Source organism: Oculina patagonica, chromosome 13, assembly GCF_052425735.1.
Source record: "Oculina patagonica isolate OP01 chromosome 13, crgOcupat, whole genome shotgun sequence".
Classification (NCBI taxonomy): Eukaryota; Metazoa; Cnidaria; class Anthozoa; order Scleractinia; family Oculinidae; genus Oculina; species Oculina patagonica.
In genome coordinates this window covers 27,387,578-27,406,013 of record NC_135770.1, presented here as the reverse complement: position 1 = coordinate 27,406,013, position 18,436 = coordinate 27,387,578, and the positions used below count along the sequence as shown (strand labels likewise).

General features: G+C 39.2%; 3 protein-coding genes across 5 annotated transcripts in view; 1 reads left to right on the top strand and 2 right to left on the bottom strand.

Annotated features, from left to right (window-relative positions):
* Positions 1–357: 357 nt before the first annotated feature.
* LOC144636540 (glia maturation factor gamma-like) overlaps positions 358–18,436 on the bottom strand; it is a 41,352-nt gene continuing 23,273 nt past the window's right edge. For 2 of the 3 annotated variants that reach the window (XM_078495774.1, XM_078495773.1), the window contains exons 4-7: positions 6,035–6,084; positions 5,029–5,111; positions 3,574–3,647; positions 358–1,132 (exon numbers count right to left, since the gene is read on the bottom strand). In XM_078495774.1, coding sequence (XP_078351900.1) covers positions 1,061–1,132; positions 3,574–3,647; positions 5,029–5,111; positions 6,035–6,084 — 279 coding nt within the window. In that variant the 3' untranslated portion in view covers positions 358–1,060. The remainder of the gene's footprint in view (positions 1,133–3,573; positions 3,648–5,028; positions 5,112–6,034; positions 6,085–18,436) is intronic. The other variant, XM_078495775.1, reaches the window with a different exon arrangement.
* On the top strand, positions 12,062–14,022 carry LOC144636457 (uncharacterized). The gene is made up of 3 exons (XM_078495669.1): positions 12,062–12,217; positions 12,368–12,431; positions 12,917–14,022. The coding sequence occupies exons 1-3, from the start codon at positions 12,124–12,126 to the stop codon at positions 13,698–13,700; spliced, it is 942 nt and encodes a 313-aa protein (XP_078351795.1). The 5' UTR covers positions 12,062–12,123; the 3' UTR covers positions 13,701–14,022.
* On the bottom strand, positions 14,530–15,924 carry LOC144635296 (uncharacterized). The gene is made up of 2 exons (XM_078494406.1): positions 15,149–15,924; positions 14,530–14,980 (listed from the first exon to the last, which is right to left on the bottom strand). Exons 1-2 carry the CDS (start codon positions 15,810–15,812, stop codon positions 14,568–14,570), a joined length of 1,077 nt encoding a protein of 358 aa, XP_078350532.1. The 5' UTR covers positions 15,813–15,924; the 3' UTR covers positions 14,530–14,567.

Sequence of the window (18,436 nt, the reverse complement as noted above, 5' to 3'; positions counted from 1 at the left end):
CAGAAAGCCATTCGGCCTTATCGTTCACGGTTTATGCTTTTCACAGGGTCAACGTTTCTTCAATTAGGTTTTAAAGCAATCTTATTTTCCTCTGTGGTTTTTCTATCTTAAATTAAACTAATTTGTTTCACATTTCCCTTGATTTGAAGAAAGTGGTGCATATTACTGCACTTTCCAAAAACATGAACACTGCTCAATCAATGGTTGCATTTTTTGCTGCCCTCTCAGGAAAGATTTCACTTCAACAGGTTCAAAGGTCACATCTTTGGATTTAGATTGGTAGATTTCAATCCATTTGTTTATTTGTTTGCTTCTTGTCATCTTAATTAAAATTGAAAGCAGCGAAAGACACAATCACAGGTTTTGAACTTGAAGGTTTTAATAGTTTTGAAAGGTGTGGTAAAACATTACTACTGACACTAAAATACAGTATGACATAGCCCCCTTAATGTGATTTTCAATAGTGTGTCCTAAAACCAAACCAAAGTAAAGACTCTGGCCAATTACAAAGGTAACAGACAATTCAGTGAGCCAATCAAAGGAAAAAGCTCTTTGTTGATACGGGAATGCTTGCTATACATCTGTGCTAGGTTTACTTCTAATTGCTTGAGAGAGCAGTGGAAATTTTTAAACCAATTGCTACATGTAAGCAAAGTAATGCAAAACCAAAGAATTGGTAAATGCGGGATGGTGAGAGTGATATCTTTTCTGCAAGCCCAAGACCTTTTTAGCCTTGCAAAAGAAATCAAGACTCTGAAAAGGCATCAAAGAAAAATTCAAGATGACGAGACCCCTGAAATTTGGCTAAAATTTTGCGCGACACATATTTTTTGAAGGACCATTCACCACCCCTAAGGAATCGAAAATGTGAATTACTTTCAATGTTTAAGTGATAATCGCTCTAACATGTTAGTGTATACAAACAAACTTTTTAATTGAATGAGAAAAATGCTTACAAATGTATGGCAACAATTTCACTTAAAACAAATTGCAATTTATTAATATCTCTTCTAAAATGATTTATTTCTGGTTTAAATTTGAGATCCATTTGTGTTAAAGATTAACGAAAGAACTTGAGTTTCTCGATTAGCCATTCTTCGGTCATTTCTTCTACAGACCTTAGCTCAAAAACCTGAAGGGTAAAAAACAATAACACAATAATGAGGATCACATATACACACACTGACTCTTCAATAACACTAGAAAGCAAGGAAGCACTATGCAGTCAAAGATGAAAGTTCTAATTAATACAATATACAAAGTTAAAAGCTAATAAAATACTACAAAATTACAACACCCGACCTGACCAATCGATGAAACCATTAATCGATGATAATCGATATCAATCAATTCCAGTTAATCGATTGATATTGGAAATCGATGACATAAAAGACTGTGACTTTTAACATGATCGATTTCATCGACTGTCATCGATTTTCATCGATTATCATTGATTTTCATCGATTAATTACCATTGATTTTCATCGACCATTTTTTATTTGGTTTGATTCAATATGGGTGTTATTACATCAACTCAGTGTCTCTTAAAAGCGATCTTATATACCTCTTTTTTCACTTTTGTGATGTTATGTCTGTTGTACACTAGCATAAACTGGTAGGTCACTCGAGAAATACAAACGGCGAAAGTTCTGTTATAAGCACGTACAATATTAACTTCGCCCTTTTCGTAAATCCAAATTTACTGACCGATAACAGGAAAAAATATAGCACTTGAGCCCGCTATCCAATGTAAACCATTAATTTGTCAGCGGTAAACTTCAAAAAAAAAAAAAATTTGACCTCAATGAGTTCTATATGTGAGCCCGTGATATGGTCATGTGATACTGGTCAGCGGATACCTTGTTTTAACAGCTAACAATTGACCATGATATGGATGTCCAATATCAAAGATGTAAGCTTGCGTTAACCATTACCTTAAACCTATTTCTGAAGATTAGTATGGCCGCCATGTTGGGGCGATGTTGTGCGCACGCGCCCACAAACCATGCTGCTAGCCATGATGACCATTAAAACCAAAAGCATGGGTCTGTTAATTTTCTATGGGTATGGGGCTCCCGGGGGGGGCACCCGGTATATTTTTGGATGGGGGTGTGCCGCTGAGAATTTGAAGCCCTTACCCTATACCAGACCATGTTCAGCTGATTTTTGCAACCCTATACTAGACTAGACACTGAAAATCCCTACCCTATCCCAGACTGCATTTTGTTAGAACTGTATCATTATCAGTGTTTTAATGGAAAACCATCTGTGAACAATGATGCCGCGATGATTTTATTTACGTTTAGGAAAGCCTCTATCTCTTCCGAGTTTCTGGACTATATTCGTCATACCGTCGATCGGTTTCCCGGCAAATGCTACCCTTTTCTAGACCAAAACTCTCTGATTTCTATACCCCATCCCAGACTAAACTGCTTGAAAACCATACCCTTCACAGCGGCACATACCTATATAGCTCATGTATGGGAGTGCCCCCCCCGGGATGGGGCTCTGCTCTGTGGCCCTTCGGGCCGCTGGGAGCTCTGCTATGATGTAATCTAAACAAGCCAAAGAAATATATACTTGAATCAGCAGCAACAGGAAAATAACTTTGAAATAAGCGGCTTGTTCTAGAGAGATTCCTATTATCTCTAAATGGAAAACCAAGTGGACAAGCAAATACCACAATAGATCTTTCTTCACATCGAAGTAGTAACCGGGGTACCGAGAAAAGAATGCACAGATCCCGGGGGGGACTCCCATATTAAAGGGACGGGGATGCTCGACAGAAATTTTGAAAAGAACCCCTAAAAGAGACCGCTCTGGGCGTGGCTCAAGCTATTTTAGACCCCTAAAAGATACCAAAATTCTGAAAAAATGAACTTACCGGTATATTTGTATTTTTCTTTGTGTGCAACCATAAAGGAGACCCTGGCGGCTAAAAATATTGCCATTTTCCCCAGAACACCCTAAGCGAGACCCAAAGTCCGAAATTTATACCCCTAAGCGATATGGGAGTCCCCTGGGCACAGATATTTTTGCTCATAGACATCGTGCGCTCACAATCAGTCGTTTCTTGATTGCATAAATCTATATTCGGATATCCTGGGGAATTGTCCAGGAGATGCCCATGTTTGAGATATCAAATTCTGACAATCAATGACACTCGATAGCAATCGATGACAATAAATTTATTATTGTAGTTAAGGAAATTTCATTTGTGACTATCAATTGGTCATCGATTTCAAGACCGATGCCATTCGATATCAATTAACTAACCATCATCGATTGATATCGATTGATTGATTGATTTCCGATCATCAATTTTCATCGATTGGTCAGGCCAGGTACAACAACGACAAATTTATTATTGACATTGTAATATTACATCATCAGATTATTGCTATTTTTCTGCATTTTCTCTTCATATTAGAATACTGTTGTTATTGTAAGTTAGAACCCTTCTAGTCAAACATAACTTTATTTAATTAAAGAAGGATTACACACTTAACTCAACAATGAATCTAATACGATGAAACAGCTTAGCTACACTAAAAGTTCAACAGAAGAAATTACCTTGGTTGCATCAAGTTCTTGAACAAGATTCAGCTTAGAGCCAGAATACATCATTTGTTGTTCTGGTTTACAACCTGATACAAAAGAGACAATTTTCACTGGCTATCACACATCTGTCCAAGGGGGAAATTGTCACCTACCTAAGTTCAGTCAAGTGGAACAAGCTTGTCCACTCTTGATTGCAACTTCAAGTAAACTCGAGTTGTTCTTTGTCAAATTTGGTTCTTTGCATTAACATTTTACCGGAATTCCATGACATTAACAGAGCATTTTTCAGTTCGGATGATAGTCTGCACAGCTCTCCAGCAGTGGTCTTGTAATTGCCAGACTGGTGATACAGAACCTTTTAAGAATAGTTTTTTTTTTAACAGATTTAGGTTCAAATATAATTTAGCCATTTACTAATTTAAGCCAAATTTTTACGAGTTTAATGTAATGTTGTTAATGTATTTTAATAAGCCAAATATAGACATTTTTATAAAGACATTTTATTTATTTAGTTCCCAGCTCCAAAGTTCTAGTCACAATGGCAAGTAAAATGGTCGCAACTTGGAGGACTGGTTTTTGAAATACAGTTGAATCCCGCTAATTCGAAATGGGTTACCGTAAACCCGCGGCCCCTCCCCCCCCCCCGCCCCCTCCCCCCTCCGCGGCGGTCCTCCCGCTCCCTCTCCCTCTCCTCCCCCTCCTCCCCCTCCTCCTCCCCCCCGTTCTTCCTCTCCGCTCCCCTTTCGTGCCTGGGTGGGCGCGGCTTCTCCCCCCCCTGTCTGCCGGGCGTATTTTGAATTCCCCGCTTTTTCAAACAAAAACCAATTTCCCTTGGATTTGCCTTTCAGTCATTTATTATCAGCTGTTTCGAACTCCCGCTATTAAATTCGAACTGTTTTTCTTTGCCCTGACGGTTCGAAATAGCGGGGTTCAACTGTAAGGAAAGCATGCACCTGAGTAAATTAAAATTGCCCATGGAAGGAGTATGGGTATTTTCTGAAACACAACCTCTGTAGCAAATACAAGGTAAAGGTTGTAGCTGAATGATCAGTTTATAAGAAAAATCAAATCTGCTACATGTACTGGGGAGCAGGGATTGCGCAGTGGTGAGAGTGCTTGCTTTCCACATGTATCAATGTGGCCCGGGTTCGAAACCTGGACCCAGCATCATAATTATGTGGGTTGAGTTTGTTGTTTGTTCTCGTCCTAATGCTCCAAGGGTTTTCCTCCGGGTTCTCTGATTTTCCTCCCTCCACAAAAACCAACACTTCCAAATTCCAAAAATTTGAAAATTCAATCAGGAATACCAGCCCCACACACCCAATGGTGAACTGTGTCTAAATAACGGTAATTTATTTATATTTTATTTATTTTATCTTGATTTTATATGAGAGTTACTCTCATTTCTTAAGAGGAAATTGTTGGCCATCTTAACAATGATAACTAAATTATAAACCTTATACTAACCTTGAGGGGAGATGAAAATAAAACAGAGAGGATAGGACACTCTTCCATCATCGTGTTTTAGAACATAACTGAACAACACAAAGCTTTATCATTGTATTAAGGAAAACCATTTATGACAATAGACAGTATTTTTCTGTCATCTGGAATTGTACAAAGTAGAATTATTTTCAGTGACCCTTCCTTACAGACCATATTTTTTTGGCTGACCCCCCCTTTAAAGCCATATTTTTTCGCGTGACCTCCCCCTCAAATCTCACCAGCCCCCCCTACCTCATAAAAAATGAACGGTCCCTGAGTGTCATAGAATTCCGAGGCAGACTGCAATGCATCGTTTTCACATGACGTCATTAAGTTAGGTACTAAAATCCAAAACTAAAGAGACACCAAAGTTTGTATCCACATCAGGCATAAGAGGTACTAAAATTATAATTATCTGTTTTCAACTTATCAGCTCAATAGCGGTCTTCCTTTCGAAAACCAGTGCATTTTGAATTTCAGGGTTATGGCAGTGCATGACATTAAGTTTGTCAAAAAATTATAATTATTTATCTGATGATTTTTAGCCATTTGAGAAGTTAAAGTAGTGAGCAGGAGAAGTGTCCATGTAAATGTTAGCTTGTCCAGTACAGATAATCAGTGGCCTAGATAGCCAATGTTAACGTTCCAGATGTTTACACTATTTTCAGGCCGCCATATTGGTGTACCATGGACGTACACCAATATGGTGGCTCCATACTGGGCTTTGTAAATTTGTGCAAAGATGACGACAAATATCTGAAGTGTTATAATTTTGTCTTGTTGCAGTTAGTAAAGGTTTGTTGCATTGTGCATAGGTTTAGCTTTATTATCTCAGATTTACTGGTGTCATGTTACCTTGACTCTCTACAGAGTGGACACCTCTCCTAGACGGACAGCTGCGACCGGTCCCGAAGGTGTCTGTCTTAGAGAGAGTTGACTGTATACAAAATGCAGTATATATACTGTATAATTAGCATAAAAAGGATACCGTGGCTGATGTGCAGGTAGTTCCTCTCTTAGATCATCAATGGATATGTCCTGCAAAAAGTATTATTACAATAATTATATAAAATGACTACTACCCGTGTAAAAAGAGACCGGGATCCCGCCAAGATGGCGATATCCCTCCGGGATCCTGGGCGGGAAAAATTCCCGGCACATCGGGATCCCGGCAAGAATCTTGCCGAGACCGGGATCCCGGCAAGATAGCAGACTTCCCGCCGGGATCCCACCTGGGTAGACTGGATTATGGCCGCCGGGAATTTCGTCTCTCGCCAGGAATCCCGGTCGAAATCCTGCCTGGATCCTGCCGGGATTATGGCTGCCGGGATCCCGCCAAGATCCCTGTTGGTTTTTTACACGGGTAGAAAGTGATGTTAAGGTCTATTAACTTTACATACAGTAAAAACCCACAATAAGAACCAAACAGTTAAGAACCTGTTAGGCCAAAATTTGCAAATTAGATACCATTAATTTTTTATAAGAACCTATTTAGCCTCAAATTTGGAAATGGGTTCTTATTTTCTAAAATTGATTAAAAATGTTTACTTTTGGGAAATAAGTTTTGACTAAGCATCACTGTGCATGTATATAATGTCATTTTCTAAATGATCAGTGCTTCATTTTTACATAACAACTTATATGGTATGCAAATTTTAAACAAGGAATAAGCCGAATACTACTAAAATCTCTATAACAGTACTGAATTTTTTTCTCCAGAAATTAAAAATAATTATAATTTTTTGACAAACTTAAAAGAACCTATTAAGAACCTTATTAGCCTAAATTTGTGTTAATAACCCTTTATGTAAGAACTTGTTGAGGCTAACCTGAAAAATTATAGGTTCTTACTCGCGGGTTTTTACTGTACTATTCTTAAAAGTTATTTCTGATATTGCATGACCATTTGAATAAAAATTACCTTAAACAGGTGTCAGAAAAAATCCGGACTGTCAAAATAATTCCGGACACCAAATTAATAAACGTATGGTACGGTATGTAACGTATATTATACGTAAAAATCGTGAAATGTCAGCTTATTTTTCGTATTATCCAGTGTCTCCAGTGTATTTTTCTGAAGAGCGCGCAACTTACGGATAATAAACGTTGAATTGTAAGGATAATATACGTACGTGGCTATGTTCCCAGGATAACAAGCGTAAAGGTAACAAAGTTTATTGAAATAAATTTTCTATATTCAGCCGCCATTACGCTAGAAAATCTCAAGGGCTAAAACGTCTAAATTAATTATGTTTTCGGGCCAAAAAGCAGTTTTGTTAATTGATTAAACCAGAAACCATCATTTCAGCGAGTCCGCGACTTATCTTTTCATTAAACGACCGATAATTTTAAACAGTTCGACACGAACTCGAGATCGATGCGAAGCCATTCGACGGCACTTCACCTGCAAGACATGAGCGTTTCGTCGATGTGTTATTTTATTTCAAAAGAGCTTTTCCCACAGCGAAAAATTACTTTATAGTCTTCGGAAAAAAACTGGAAAAAGAACGATTTATTCTTCGGATTTTACGTTGCTAAAATTCGCAACGAAACTAGAACGAAGCGAAATCGACTTCACGGTGACAAACGGCGCGAATTTGTCATTCATGGCCACTGCCGTGTCACCCGCGTTCGTCGAAAATAGAACAGATTAATTGGTATTCTTCGATTCGGAGTTTATGTTTAAATAACTTCTTTTCATTTTAAATACACAAGGAAAATATTTAATTGCTTTCCACAACTACTAGTGAACTAGCCGGCCGGTGGTTTGGGTTTGTTTTTCACGGATTTCAGATGGAGACGAAACCTAATTGAAATGAAATCAACAACTTCGATAATCGCAGCAAAGTCTGATTTACTCAAAACATTAGCGATCAAAATTCATAATTTTCAGTCGGAAAATGGAAAAAGAAAAGTATGGCGTATTAACTGAAGTTATTTCCTTAGAAATAAACAGGCAACTCATTGACAACGAACGTTTTCTTTTATTAGATGACAAGATGATAAACACGGCGCGTTGTCAACAAAACTAGTATGCAAATTTAAGTCGAGAAGTCCGAGAGAGAACTGCGTGAATGGGATTCAGTATAATAGCGACACGCTTTATTCGGTCAAAAATCTAGTTTACGTAAATTGATAAAATCAATTCTCTTTATGTATTGGGATAACACTTTACATGGATCCGGAAACTCTTTCGCAAATAGAAGTCAAGAACTTAATGCAGACTGAATGCGGGTTGTTTACTGAGATTTCAGTCCCTGACTATTTACGGCTAAAATGAAAAGTGTGAGACTTACGAATAATAAACGTTGAATTGTACGGATAATATCCGTACGTAGCTATATTTTCAGGAAATCAAACGTATACATGTACCACGTTTATCGCACCCAAAGAAAGTTTTCGATCCAAGGGAGAATTAAGATGGCCCGAGTATCGAAGTTTTAAAATAAACTTGACGTGTGAATTGGCCGCGTTAAACTTCCAAAAACAGAAAGAATATGTTTATATAGTTGAAATAATTTCTTCTCAAATTTTCCCAGATAACCTTTTACAGCAAGAAATAAAAGACCGAAAACTCCAAACTTTTCAACCATCACTTGCGGTCAAAATAGCGCAGTGCGAAGGTAGCGGTTTCGTGACTACGTGACGGCTAAATTTGCAATCCGGCCTCTTTTATTTTTAGCAAGTTAAAAAAAAGTTTCATGCACATCCTAAATCAACCAAAAGTTTGAACCAGCCTAAGCAGAAGTACTCTAATTGATCTCAAAGATATGGCTTATCCAAGGTCAATTTTAAGCAGAGCGAAACGAAATCAAATTTAATAACACGACTGCGAATTAATGATTTGGCGTTTTGCATTGCTTTTTTCACAGCAATGAGTATCGATTAAAAATATCATCTTGGAACTCTAATATTCGCTTGTAGTTCCAAATACAGAAGTTCTACGCAGTTTTGGGCCAACTTCTCTCCAAAAAGCGCAATCAAGTTCTTAAATGTGTATTTCTCTTCAACAACGTCAAGCGAGAGCTCGGCCAAAGTTCATAAACAAACAAACAAACACATTTCATGGAATTGTTTTATCCTAAAACTTTCTGCCAAAGGGACGCCGTGAGTTAATTTTCCTGTATTAAAGCAACAAATCGATTTTCGAACTTCTCAGCGAATTTTTCCGCGGTAAATCAAAAGCAGTGCAAACTGCTGTGAACGTGGACTCCTTCGCTGTGGACACATTTAGCGCTAAAACAGTTTTCGCGGGAAGAAATTTTCCCAGCTGTCAATCGGAAACCAAAGAACACGTTTTAGCTATAAAAAGGCTAACGAAAAACGGGAAAACTTCGTGAACTTATCTGCAAATAAAAAACCATTCAAATGCACTGGCCATCGGCATGGAAATAAAAACTTTTTTCTTTAATCAGATAATTGGCTCACCTCATTTATATGTGTTTTACCGGAATTCCAACACAAGAAACATCAAGATTAACTGAATGTAAGGTTCGTCCAATATCCTTTTTCCAAGATTTGCAGTATTGAATGGCAGTTTATAACCCGTGGCTTGGCGTGTAGATTTGTAATAAGGAATTTCGTTGCAGACAGAGCGGCTAGATTTGTCAACATCAGAATCCTACGTTCTCCTCCTCTAGCAACAAAACCAAACAAGCGAAAAAAAAAAACAACAACAACGGAAATTCCGTTTTAAAGTTTTCTTCTAATGTGTCCATCAACAAACAACAAGCGCGAACTCCTCGTGGTCAGATCATGCCTTCTGTGGTCAAAACTTCCAAAACTGAGCGAAGATAAACTCACGTAACTAAGCGATTGACATTTGCATCTTCAAATTCTAATCTTCGATCTCCCCGGTTTGATGGCGACGGTAGAGCATGTATATATACAACACACTTTTCCAACGATTCTAAAAATATCAACCTGCACTGCCTCAACTATAAGATGAAGGTCTGAAGGATCCTCTGAAGAAACACATTTGGCGCCTGAAAGCGCGAGACGTCGTCAATTTCCTGTCAGTAAAGTAGCCAATCACAGAGGGTTGTCGAGATTGTTTTTGACAGCCACTGTCAAGTGAACCGCCAGCTACACAGGCTGGCTACCCAGCGCGTTTTAGCTTCGTTACTAGCCGATCCAACCATTTACTGCTCTGATAAGATGTACGAATAATAAGCGTACATCCACCGCGCGTTTTAGCTTCGTTACTTGCAGATCCACTCATTTACTGCTCTGATAAGATGTACGAATAATAAGCGTACATGCACCGCGCGTTTAAGCTTCGTTACTTACAGATCCACTCATTTACTGCTCTGATGAGATGTACGAATAATAAGCGTACATCCACCGCGCGTTTAAGCTTCGTTACTTACAGATCCACTCATTTGCTGCTCTGATAAGACGTACGAATAATAAGCGTACATGCACCGCGCGTTTTAGCTTCGTTACTTGCAGATCCACTCATTTACTGCTCTGATAAGATGTACGAATAGTAAGCGTACGTCTACCGCGCGTCTTAGCTTCGTTACTTGCAGATCCACTCATCTGATAAGATGTACGAATAATAAGCGTACGTCTACCGCGCGATTTAGCTTCGTTACTTGCAGATCCACTCATTTACTGCTCTGATAAGATGTACGAATAGTAAGCGTACGTCTACCGCGCGTCTTAGCTTCGTTACTTGCAGATCCACTCATCTGATAAGATGTACGATAAATAAGCGTACGTCTACCGCGCGATTTAGCTTCGTTACTTGCAGATCCACTCATTTACTGCTCTGATAAGATGTACGAATAGTAAGCGTACGTCTACCGCGCGTCTTAGCTTCGTTACTTGCAGATCCACTCATCTGATAAGATGTACGAATAATAAGCGTACGTCTACCGCGCGTCTTAGCTTCGTTACTTGCAGATCCACTCATTTACTGCTCTGATGAGATGTACGAATAATAAGCGTACATCCACCGCGCGTTTAAGCTTCGTTACTTACAGATCCAACCATTTACTGCTCTGATAAGATGTACGAATAATAAGCGTACATCCACCGCGCGTTTAAGCTTCGTTACTTACAGATCCACTCATTTACTGCATTGATGAGATGTACGAGTAATAAGCGTACATGCACCGCGCGTTTTAGCCTCGTTACTTACAGATCCACTCATTTACTGCTCTGATGAGATGTACGAGTAATAAGCGTACATGCACCGCGCTTTTAAGCTTCGTTACTTAAGATCCACTTATTTACTGCTCTGATGAGATGTACGAGTAATAAGCGTACATGCACCGCGCGTTTTAGCTTCGTTACTTACAGATCCACTCATTTACTGCTCTGATGAGATGTACGAGTAATAAGCGTACATGCACCGCGCGTTTTAGCTTCGTTACTTACAGATCCACTCATTTACTGCTCTGATGAGATGCACGAGTAATAAGCGTACATGCACCGCGCGTTGTAGCTTCGTTACTTACAGATCCACTCATTTACTGCTCTGATGAGATGTACGAGTAATAAGCGTACATGCACCGCGCGTTTTAGCTTCGTTACTTACAGATCCACTCATTTACTGCTCTGATGAGATGTACGAATAATAAGCGTACATCCACCGCGCGTTTTAGCTTCGTTACTTGCAGATCCACTCATTTACTGCTCTGATAAGAAGTACGAATAATAAGCGTACATCCACCGCGCGTTTTAGCTTCGTTACTTGCAGATCCACTCATTTACTGCTCTGATGAGATGTACGAATAATAAGCGTACATCCACCGCGCGTTTTAGCTACGTTACTTACAGATCCACTCATTTACTGCTCTGATGAGATGTACGAATAATAAGCGTACATCCACCGCGCGTTTTAGCTTCGTTACTTACAGATCCACTCATTTACTGCTCTGATGAGATGTACGAGTAATAAGCGTACATGCACCGAGCGTCTTAGCTTTGTTCAAGACGAGCAGTGGATGTACGCTTATTATTCGTACATCTTATCAGAGGAGTAAATGAGTGGATCTGTAAGTAGGGACCTTTAGCACCGACGCCGAGGACGTGAACGTCACCGACCGGAAGTTGAGAAAATGAACTTTGATGCTACTACGCATGCCCATTCGTGCGGAACTCGTCGTCCACACCTCGTTGAGGACGTCGTTTGCCGCCATTTGCCGTACAGTGTTGAACGAAGGTATGTTTTATATGTTTACTGTCTTTTGCTGACTTATTTTGGGGATTTTTTCAATTTAAAGTGTCGGTACGTGGACAAGATAGGTACCGTAAGTTATTTGATCGAACCGTGAAGAACCATATTAATTTCTTGTTTTCTTTTCACCTGCAGAAAGAGCTTTGAGCTTTGCAGCTGTGTTTACAGTGATGGCGGATGATGATACAAAGAGTACAGGGTTCGTACATAAATCTTATAAGTGCTTTCTAAAAATATAAGTCACATGCTTTCAACTGCATTTCATTGTAGCTTTGAAAATCAAAGTTGTCCGTTTAAATTTGCGGTTACCGTATCGACCAAGTTCCTTCTGAAATGTTTTATTTCTCACTAAGTTGTCGTTGATACTGAATGAAGCCTAAATTGTCGTAGAGGGTAATTTTTGTAATCAAAGATTGCCAACACGCGTTACACGTTTTATCCTATTTTAATTTTAGCCGCAAAAAAATAAACAAAGGTTTATTTACAACTTACAGCACTGAAAACTTAGTATATACACTTGAGGCCTCGAGATTAAATATATTTTACTTGCAATGCAGTTTAAATAATATAAACTGATTGTAAAAATAATTTCATTCAGTCACTCACTCAATCCTCTTCGTGCCCTTGGGCACATAAGGCCGTAAAAAATTCCATACTTAATAAAACAATTGTATTTGTTTTCAGAAATTATGCAATGAAATGGTCAGAAGAACATGATCGCATGCTTTGCACAGAAGTCCTTGTCTTGGAACCATGGAAATTCCCTAAGCAAAGCAAAGAAAGAGGAGAGGTCTGGGGCGAAGTAGCATTACGTTTAAATGGCACAAACTATCCCAAATTCAAAGTCAGTAAGCGTTCTGTCAGGGAAAGACTCACTCTTTTAGTCAACAAATACAAAGAAAAGATGAGAAAGGAGGAGCAAGGTTCTGGGATTGAATGTGACGATGAAACCGAATTAGAGAAGGCATTGTCTGAGATCATCGAAAAAGAGCAAGCAGCTGATTTGGAAAGAAAACAAAATTCAAATACTCTTACTAAGAAGAATGAAAGTGACAAGGCCTCTGCAGAAGAGAGTAGATTGAAGGCCATGGAGCGCCTGGGGCAAACCAAAAAGAGGAATGCTGATGCAAGCTCTGATCAAGTTACTCCACCAAAAAGCAGAAAAAGCACCACTGAAGCTGTGCAAATTCTGAAAGAAAAGTATGAGAATGAAAAAGAAATCAGGAAGGAAGAAATGGAAATTAAGAAGAAAGAACAAGAAAATAAAGCTGCCGAGCACCAGATGCTGATGGTTCAGCAGAGACACAGCCAGCAACAATACCAGGATGTATTAAAGGTCATGACTGAACAGCAGCAGAGACAGGAACAGCAGATGCAAAATTTCCAAATGCTTTTTTTGCAGCAGCAACAACAGCAGAGCCAGGTACTCATGGGTTTACTGGAAAGAGTCCTGCCCAAGTCCTCATAAGAGGAAGGCAAAAGGGCTGTTTAGAAAAACATTTGCACACTTAAGCCTTTTGGAACTATGTTGTGGTTAACATTTTATTTAATGGTCAATTTTTAAAATTTAAATTAAAAAGAGATATAAAGTTGAAGTTTACGAAAACCTAGGTGAACCCTTTCACCCCACGGGGTGCTGAGTTAAGAACTGAAAAAAGTTAAATTTAATATTCATGTTTTGTTACAATTTTAAGTGTAACATGTGATTTTCATGGCAACCAAATGTTTTCCTTTAGGGTTGACCAAAATTTATACTTTTGTGTTTTATCTTTTAGAAGTTTTGAAGAACATACCAGAAGAGATCAAACCTTACTCAGTGTTGTTGTCATTATTGTCTATTTTAATGTATTTATTTTCATTTTTCTGGTTAATCAAGGGGGGTGGGTAGCCACCCAACCCATCCCCCTGGATCCACCCCTGAAGGATCCCTTTCCTTTTTGCATTTTTTTTCTATTTTTTAAGAGGGGGTGAGGTACTTTCAGGGGTGGGGTACTTTCAGTCCACCCCCAGTCTAAAAAAAGGCCAAGGCTAATAAGGGTTAAAGGACCATTCTTTGTAGAAGGGGGGGGGGGGGGGTTGTTGGGATGTTTTATTTGTTCCTGCAATGTCCCCTTCCCTACAATCTGCATGTTTTGCCCCATAACATGTATTGTATGTCCAGGAAAATAATGCTGTATCATAAAAAAAATATGTTGGGATCAAAAGATATGTTGGGATTTTTTATTTGTTCCTGTAATGTCCCCTCTCCTACAATTTGCATTTCATGCCCCATTACATTTTTCGTTTGTCCAGAAAAATAAAGCTGTATCATAAAAAAATATACAGCTATTTTACTTTATTGAAAGTATTGCTCCAGGGCGGGGGGCTCAATACCAAAGTAGTCGCTGGTGGTATTACCATAAAGGCATGTTATGGCATTACGAAGTAGTGTGCACACAACATACATTTTACCGACATTGCTTAGGCCGATCTTCAAATTCTTTTTAAAGTCAAGAAACTTGAAAGAGTTAATGACATCACCGAAAAGCCATTCCACTGAAATTCTTAACGCGCTCATGGCTTCGTTGTAATCCTGCATGGCGGGTGCAAGTGGGACACGACGAAACGGGGTTTGAAGATGCACACGGAGAGGGTAGGCCAAATCTCCATATATACACATGGGTTGGCCTACTGGAGAGAAAGCATACTGTTGAAGGTCACGCAATAGTCCAGAATCTGCCAACATCCCGGCGTCGTGTTTACGCCCCTCTATAAAAACAAAGAAAATAGAGGTGAGAATAGAAATAGTTTGGGAAGTTTGTAGAGCTAAAAACAATAAAAACAACTTTCAATATCATATTTTATTTTGTGATCGATTGTGTTTTAATAATAAAGTTCATTATAAGTACTAAAAAGAGAATCAAATTAAAAACTCACCAACTGGTCCATACAAGTTTCCTATTAGTCCATTTGGTAGGGACAGGGATTGAAATTTAAGGGCATGGACCCTTTTATGTCCATTATAAACTACTCTTTGATGTTCTCCGGGTCTTGAAATGGGTCGTACTGTCCCATCGACGAAACCAAAACAATTGTCAAGCGGGGCGCCTTTTCCTGATATAGCATCTGCATAACGCTGTAAAGCCCCAGGATTCAGAAGATCTCGATTCCATTGGGTTATGAGGTGTCCGTGAACGTCAAAGATATAGTCCATGACATCATTAGTGATCAAACTTATAACAGAAACCGGTCGGCCAAAGCGCGGAATCATATCACTGAGTCGGCATGGATAGGCAACTCGTTTGAGAAGCATACATAAGGCTTCTATGTCATCGCAAATACTCCTCTGCTCGCATTTAAACACTGGTGGTAGTTGGAGTGCTGCAATAAGGCGAGGAAGGTCTTGCTTCTCAACACGAAACTCTGCTTTGCATTTGGCGGAGTTCATAGAATCCAAATCGAATCGTTCGTAGTTTCCATGAGGGAAATCTGGATTTTTTGAACTGAAGGTATCGTAAAGCAATAAAAACTCTTCATCTGAAACAATGTTGTCGGCGTAGAGAAGTATGAGCATCTCACGAAATTCTTTGAAGGACATCATTTTCTCTGTGGACTTCAACTGGAAGATTACCTCGTCCTCGTAGCCGGCGCGGTCTGCTAAATGTTTATTTTTCCCGCCGTAAATGACGGTCCCGTCCCAGGACCCACTCGGTCAAACAAGGTCTCGTCCACGTCCTCGGCGTCGGTGCTAAAGGTCCCTAGTAACGAAGCTTAAACGCGCGGTGGATGTACGCTTATTATTCGTACATATTATCAGAGCAGTAAATGAGTGGATCTGCAAGTAACGAAGCTAAAACGCGCGGTGGATGTACGCTTATTATTCGTACATCTTATCAGAGCAGTAAATGAGTGGATCTGCAAGTAACGAAGCTAAAACGCGCGGTGGATGTACGCTTATTATTCGTACATATTATCAGAGCAGTAAATGAGTGGATCTGCAAGTAACGAAGCTAAAACGCGCGGTGGATGTACGCTTATTATTCGTACATCTTATCAGAGCAGTAAATGAGTGGATCTGCAAGTAACGAAGCTAAAACGCGCGGTGGATGTACGCTTATTATTCGTACATCTTATCAGAGCAGTAAATGGTTGGATCGGCTAGTAACGAAGCTAAAACGCGCTGGGTAGCTAGCCTGTGTAGGCTGCGGTTCACTTGACAGTGGCTGTCAAAAACAATCTCGACAACCCTCTGTGATTGGCTACTTTACTGACAGGAAATTGACGACGTCTCGCGCTTTCAGGCGCCAAATGTGTTTCTTCAGAGGATCCTTCAGACCTTCACCTTATAGCTGAGGCAGTGCAGGTTGATATTTTTAGAATCGTTGGAAAAGTGTGTTGTATATATACATGCTCTACCGTCGCCATCAAACCGGGGAGATCGAAGATTAGAATTTGAAGATGCAAATGTCAATCGCTTAGTTACGTGAGTTTATCTTCGCTCAGTTTTGGAAGTTTTGACCACAGAAGGCATGATCTGACCACGAGGAGTTCGCGCTTGTTGTTTGTTGATGGACAGATTAGAAGAAAACTTTAGAACGGAATTTCCGTTGTTGTTGTTTTTTTTTTTTCGCTTGTTTGGTTTTGTTGCTAGAGGAGGAGAACGTAGGATTCTGATGTTGACAAATCTAGCCGCTCTGTCTGCAACGAAATTCCTTATTACAAATCTACACGCCAAGCCACGGGTTATAAACTGCCATTCAATACTGCAAATCTTGGAAAAAGGATATTGGACGAACCTTACATTCAGTTAATCTTGATGTTTCTTGTGTTGGAATTCCGGTAAAACACATATAAATGAGGTGAGCCAATTATCTGATTAAAGAAAAAAAGTTTTTATTTCCATGCCGATGGCCAGTGCATTTGAATGGTTTTTTATTTGCAGATAAGTTCACGAAGTTTTCCCGTTTTTCGTTAGCCTTTTTATAGCTAAAACGTGTTCTTTGGTAAGGTAAGGTAAGGTAAAACTTTATTTTGACACGATATCGGTTTTCAATTGGTTTCCGATTGACAGCTGGGAAAATTTCTTCCCGCGAAAACTGTTTTAGCGCTAAATGTGTCCACAGCGAAGGAGTCCACGTTCACAGCAGTTTGCACTGCTTTTGATTTACCGCGGAAAAATTCGCTGAGAAGTTCGAAAATCGATTTGTTGCTTTAATACAGGAAAATTAACTCACGGCGTCCCTTTGGCAGAAAGTTTTAGGATAAAACAATTCCATGAAATGTGTTTGTTTGTTTGTTTATGAACTTTGGCCGAGCTCTCGCTTGACGTTGTTGAAGAGAAATACACATTTAAGAACTTGATTGCGCTTTTTGGAGAGAAGTTGGCCCAAAACTGCGTAGAACTTCTGTATTTGGAACTACAAGCGAATATTAGAGTTCCAAGATGATATTTTTAATCGATACTCATTGCTGTGAAAAAAGCAATGCAAAACGCCAAATCATTAATTCGCAGTCGTGTTATTAAATTTGATTTCGTTTCGCTCTGCTTAAAATTGACCTTGGATAAGCCATATCTTTGAGATCAATTAGAGTACTTCTGCTTAGGCTGGTTCAAACTTTTGGTTGATTTAGGATGTGCATGAAACTATTTTTAACTTGCTAAAAATAAAAGAGGCCGGATTGCAAATTTAGCCGTCACGTAGTCACGAAACCGCTACCTTCGCACTGCGCTATTTTGACCGCAAGTGATGGTTGAAAAGTTTGGAGTTTTCGGTCTTTTATTTCTTGCTGTAAAAGGTTATCTGGGAAAGTTTGAGAAGAAATTATTTCAACTATATAAACATATTCTTTCTGTTTTTGGAAGTTTAACGCGGCCAATTCACACGTCAAGTTTATTTTAAAACTTCGATACTCGGGCCATCTTAATTCTCCCTTGGATCGAAAACTTTCTTTGGGTGCGATAAACGTGGTACATGTATACGTTTGATTTCCTGAAAATATAGCTACGTACGGATATTATCCGTACAATTCAACGTTTATTATTCGTAAGTCTCACACTTTTCATTTTAGCCGTAAATAGTCAGGGACTGAAATCTCAGTAAACAACCCGCATTCAGTCTGCATTAAGTTCTTGACTTCTATTTGCGAAAGAGTTTCCGGATCCATGTAAAGTGTTATCCCAATACATAAAGAGAATTGATTTTATCAATTTACGTAAACTAGATT